Consider the following 5,414-nt stretch of genomic DNA (forward strand, 5'->3'; position numbering starts at 1 on the left):
TTCTCACTGAGTTACTCCCTTTATGTATTTTCGTTTTTCTAAAGCGATTTATTTAAACTAAATACGGTTTCTTTTCCCATAATGGTTTAACTTATTGGCGAATTCAGGAGTCCATGACAATTGAGTATAAGAGCATGTGTTAAATTGCATACAGATGTGTTGAAGTGTGTGTGTGTGTGTGTGTGTGTGTGTGTGTGTGTGTGTGTGTGTGTGTGTGTGTGTGTGTGTGTGTGTGTGTGTGTGTGTGTGTGTGTGTAAGCAAAATGGAAAAAAGATTAAGGCGGATGGATTCTTCTCATTCATATTTGGGCCTGGTTGGATATGTTCATAGTTAGGAACTGAGTGTAACTTGATCACCTTGATTGATAAGACACCACAAATCGCTCCTTCCTCAGTAGGTGCAGCAACATCGGCGTAACTTTGTGCTGAACACTGGGGGGGTCAAGATCTCTGTCTAAATAAAAAAATAAATAAATGGGTAAATTCCCAGATGATTAAACATGCAACTATTTTGCTGGTAATACCTGAAATGAGTAAAGAAAATCAACAGCTTATTTATGCAAGATAATTCATAATTTTGTTGGGGGGGTTATTTTGGTTGGGTCTGATTATTTGGGGGATCATAACCCCCCCTAACCCCCAAGGAAATTACGCCCCTGTGCAGCAGCAAAAATAAAAAAGAATGAATGAGCATTATGGCTATCAGTAATGGTGTTAGCTAACTAGCTATCCAGCATAAAGACATTGATTAGAGTGCTGCTGTGACATTAGCTTTAGCTCAGATATTTGACAGACAGTTCAGGTTCCAGCAGTGTCTTCTAGGGTTGCCAACTTTTTAACTATCAATTAAGGGACACTCTGAAGGGCCAGAAGCACAATGCACAGCCAACTGAGCATAGTGTATGCACTGTATGTTCATATTCGTATAGCAAAAATGTCAATACCTCATCTAAAACAATAAAGAGAGATACAGTAAATGATAACATAAATTACATGGGGTTTTCCTTTGAAAAATAACCCAAAAACAAAATATATTGTTTTTTTAAACATAAAATATTGTAAAGACGGGCTTCAGTTACCCAGTTTAATATGCTACGCAGATCAAATGGCACCTTATTTTGATGAATTACGCATTACTCTTCATATCTGTGTGCCTGGACACAAAAACTAATACTAACTAACTAATACAATTCCTTTCAAATCAGATTTGGTATTTCGAAGAGTGCCATCTGTTGGTCAGAAAGTGGCATTAGGAGGTTTAATGTAGAATAAGGGAAGAACCAATTTTGCTCATTATACGAGATATCCCGGCTAAAACAGGATAGTTGGCAACCCTAATGTCTTCTCACTCAGTTTTTTTCCATTAAAGGAGGTCCATTGGTTCATCTTTGAACTTGTCCCTCTGTCCCTCCCACTCACGGACATCAAGTAGTAATAAATAGTAATAAATGCATGAACTAGATTTTCTGCATCACTTTTGCTTTATTTGGGTCCACTTGTTGCCCTAATATAAATGGATATTCTATATGGGAGATTTACAGTTTCCACTCCCTCCACATTCTTTTTTCAAGTTCTCAGACTCCGATGATACCATGTTGGTTTCTGCACTAATGTCCTGTGACTGAACAAAATAAAATCACTGTTAGACATACATCATTTGCCTACTTTCATTAAGACAAATAATACAATATAGCATTCAAAGTTTACATTTTAAAAATAAAAGTATGTTGACTTCTAATGACTAATTAATGTCTGCCAGTTTTTATTCTTTATCTATTGAGTTCAGGGATTTGTTATACAGTGTTGGTATGAATCTTTAATAGCGTAATAGTTTGCCTACAGACTGGCCAATATGGTGTGATTGTTCTTATTACAATTGTAATAAGAGATATCAGATCTCCCATAATCTCAGGAAATAGAAAACTACTGTAAAAGCATATTGATTCCAAGACAAGTTGTTTGTCCATTTATCTAATGTCAGAGGCTGGGCTTCTCTCATTTTTCAGTTTTGTGTCTCCTTTCTCTTTCTTGAGACCCCAAAAATGTCTTCCATCTTGGACATTTAATTTCATGGACATTTCTCATTTCCTAAAATGCTTCTGAGACAGAGGAGGCACAGGTGTATGTTTTTGTAAGTGGTTTTACAATGTAGACAAGGAGCAACAAAAAGTTGGAATATACAAATCATGAGGACAATAAAGTCAGAGATTTATTGTATTCTTAAGTTTTAGCTATTTGAGGTCATTTTGAAGTGAGTGTGATAAGACGAAAAACAATAAATCTATATGCACATTACCACTTAGTAAGTCTATAGCAAACACTTGCAAATAAAGTTTTTCTATGAAATGTGGTTTAAGCTGTAAAAAATGTTTCTTTAAACTGTCCATGAGAAATAAAAATGTTTTGGAAGTATCTGCCATGTGTAGCATAGTAAATTTACTGTTAGTTTGAAATAATTGAGTAACATGAGACATTAATACCTAAGAACAAATAAGAATACAAAAAAGACACAATAAATAGTAGAGCACAGTAAAAATAGTGCTTCTTTATTTGTATACCTTATATAGCTGGTACAGAGTGAAAGTGAAATCAGATAGAAGCAAGTGACCATCCAGCAGTTCAGAGTGAAGGCTCAGGGGTAAACTAATAGGTCTCTTTTACTTTTATTAATCAGTGGCTTAATGCTGGATAGCTAACCAGATAACATGTTAACATACCTATAACATGGCTGGAAAACATGGGCCCATACCTCTTTCTTCTGAGGAGAGTGCTGTCACTTGTTCACAGCTAAAGTTACAGTATAGTTCTTACTGGGTCTTGTGCCAACTGTCCCTGCACAGTTGCATCCTGAACATGATAAATCTTAGTACTTACTTCAAAATCCCCCAATGCATCCAAATTGTAGCACAGAATTTTTTTAAAAAGCAACTGCTAACCAGTTTTGAATTCAAACAAAATTCAAAAAAAATTTTTTTGATAGTTTGTTTTGATTCAAATCTAAATATAAACCTACCGCCTTTACTAGCACTGTGTAATGAAGAAAAAAAACGATCTGGGTAACAAATGAGAAGTAATTTGAAAAAAATAAGCTTTAATTACATTAGAGAACTTTAAACATTTAACCCATTTAATTTCAAAATACATTCCATTTGTATAACTTTAACAACAATGTGATAACACTGCAATATTTTTGCAATGTAATTTTTTTCTGAAGATGGCGGTGGGCGACATTCTGGTCCAATATTCAGTCACTCCGTGCGTATTTTACGCCTTATGTTTAATAATGACAGATGTGCACCAGGGGCAGCGATGCAAACAGCTGGAGCGGAGGGTGCTGCTGGCGGAAAAGAGAACTGTGGTACAGAGAAGAGCAGAGCGCAGGATGGGAGGACAGACCGTATTTTTCATCTTCGCCCTCCTTCGCCTGCAGACGCTCTTTCTTCCACTTTGTGCGCCTGTTTTGAAACCAGATCTTTACCTGAGTCTCGGACAAGCGCATGGCCGAGGCGATGGTGTGTCGCTCCAGCACCGACAGGTAGTGGCACTTCTGAAAGCTTTGCTCCAGAACCTGCAGTTGCTCCAGGGTGAATGCGGTACGGACCCGACAGCTTTTTTCTTCCGAGCTCTGAAGCTGCATAGCACACAGAGCTCTGGCCATAGGGCTGTTGTTTTCACTTGAGGTGCGATTGACCGTATTTGAGGTGCACAATCGCACCTTTCTGGATTTATTTCTGGAAGTATGACTTCCTGAAAGAGAACGATAAATTATTATTTCACTTGTGAATACATTATTACATTTAAAGTTAAATTCTCAGGCCTCAGAGAGTTTTATTCTCACCCGGAGCTCCTGTGTCTCCATTACGTATTTTTTTCCCTGTAAACTTCGTTGGGTCCAAAATATCTTCCACGGAAAACGATGTTTTGTGGATGAGCGGCAATTTGGCTTCAGTTGGCTGCATTTCAGCTTGCAGTGGTCCGCTAAGGGCACAAGTAATCAGTGTTGGTGTCTGTGCTTATATGTACTACCTCTTCGAACACCACCGGGGCGCTTTGAAATTTACATGTCATTCAAAAAGATACCCAAATGAAGCAATGCGTCTTCCAGAAACAATTGCACCCAGCGCCCTCCATGTGAGGACGATCTGTGGGACCCTCGGGCACTTCAAAATGTAAATGTGAGGCCCCAGGGTTGGGGGTGTGTGGTGTGGTGGGGCAGTTATTTATTGCTCCGGATCCGGTTAAAATGTGCCTTCTTTCTTTCACCTCGTGTTCCTTATCGTTGCTTGGCAAGTTATTGTTTGCAAATAGGGGATTTTCCGCTGTTAGGACACGTACATGGTGGTTGTTATGCTAATTTATTGAGTCATCAAAGGGAAAGTTTCAGCCATTTCCTTCCTTGTATTCCACTTTTCAGGGCCATTTGTCTTTTAGAGCTTGTGTTTTATTAGTTTTGTGTGGGTTTAATTAGAAGGCACAGACAACTTTCTGACAGCATCGGATCATCGCAGACTGATCGTGTGCAGCCCTTCTCGTTAGAAAGACTGTTAAGATGTAAAGATAGATAAGTTTTCCATCACTCTTTCTGTTAATTATTTTATGTATTTGGTGTTAAAATACTTATTAAATCTAAAAAAATCGAATGTTATATCTATCTATCTATCTATCTATCTATCTATCTATCTAGATATATAGATCTCTCTCTCTCTCTCTCTCTCTCTCTATATATATATATATATATATATATATATATATATATATATATATATATATATAGTGAGTTACTCACAAAACAGAAAGGATTCAACATTTTTTAAACTGAACTAAACTAAACTGTTGATGACTTCACTAAACAGGTAACCCTAAATATCAATATATGCACATGATGCTCAGTGTAAAAAATGGCTTATCTTTATTATCAAAACGCCTTTCCTACCTATATTTCTACACTTAGTTATTCAAATTAACTAGATATCTTGTATGTACAAATAGAAAGAAGTTAACCTTAAACGCAAATGTCAGTAATTGATCACCTTAAAAAATGTATATTGTACTACCAGTGTACTTTTTTAGTGTTGTTTAAGATACTCAAGGCACTCAAGTTTAACTGTACCATCAGACTTAAAATATTAACTCTGATGTACTCTTGACTTAATAAAGACTAATCACTTACTATTTTAAACATCTAATGAAAGTTCCTGCAACATATAATTTCTTAAATTATGTTTATTTGAACAGAAATCTTGTTTATGCAAACAAATGCAAACAATTACCTTAAAAAAAACAACAAATGTCACTCACACTATTTCTGATATGTCATGCCATTAAGGCCAATACATGATTAAGACTCATATGCACACCCAAGGCAGACAGCGTTTATCATTTCAAAGCTTTTATTTTCCACAGGGAGAGAGGAG

General features: G+C 36.6%; 1 protein-coding gene across 1 annotated transcript; it reads right to left on the reverse strand.

Annotated features, from left to right (window-relative positions):
• Positions 1 to 3,277: 3,277 nt before the first annotated feature.
• On the reverse strand, positions 3,278 to 4,154 carry pnx (posterior neuron-specific homeobox). Its single transcript, XM_085167320.1, is given in 3 exon segments — positions 3,278 to 3,747; positions 3,839 to 4,014; positions 4,016 to 4,154. Coding segments are annotated over 3 exon segments (699 nt in total). The 5' UTR covers positions 4,069 to 4,154.
• Positions 4,155 to 5,414: the final 1,260 nt, after the last annotated feature.

This window comes from Neolamprologus multifasciatus, chromosome 7, assembly GCF_963576455.1.
Source record: "Neolamprologus multifasciatus chromosome 7, fNeoMul1.2, whole genome shotgun sequence".
Classification (NCBI taxonomy): domain Eukaryota; kingdom Metazoa; phylum Chordata; class Actinopteri; order Cichliformes; family Cichlidae; genus Neolamprologus; species Neolamprologus multifasciatus.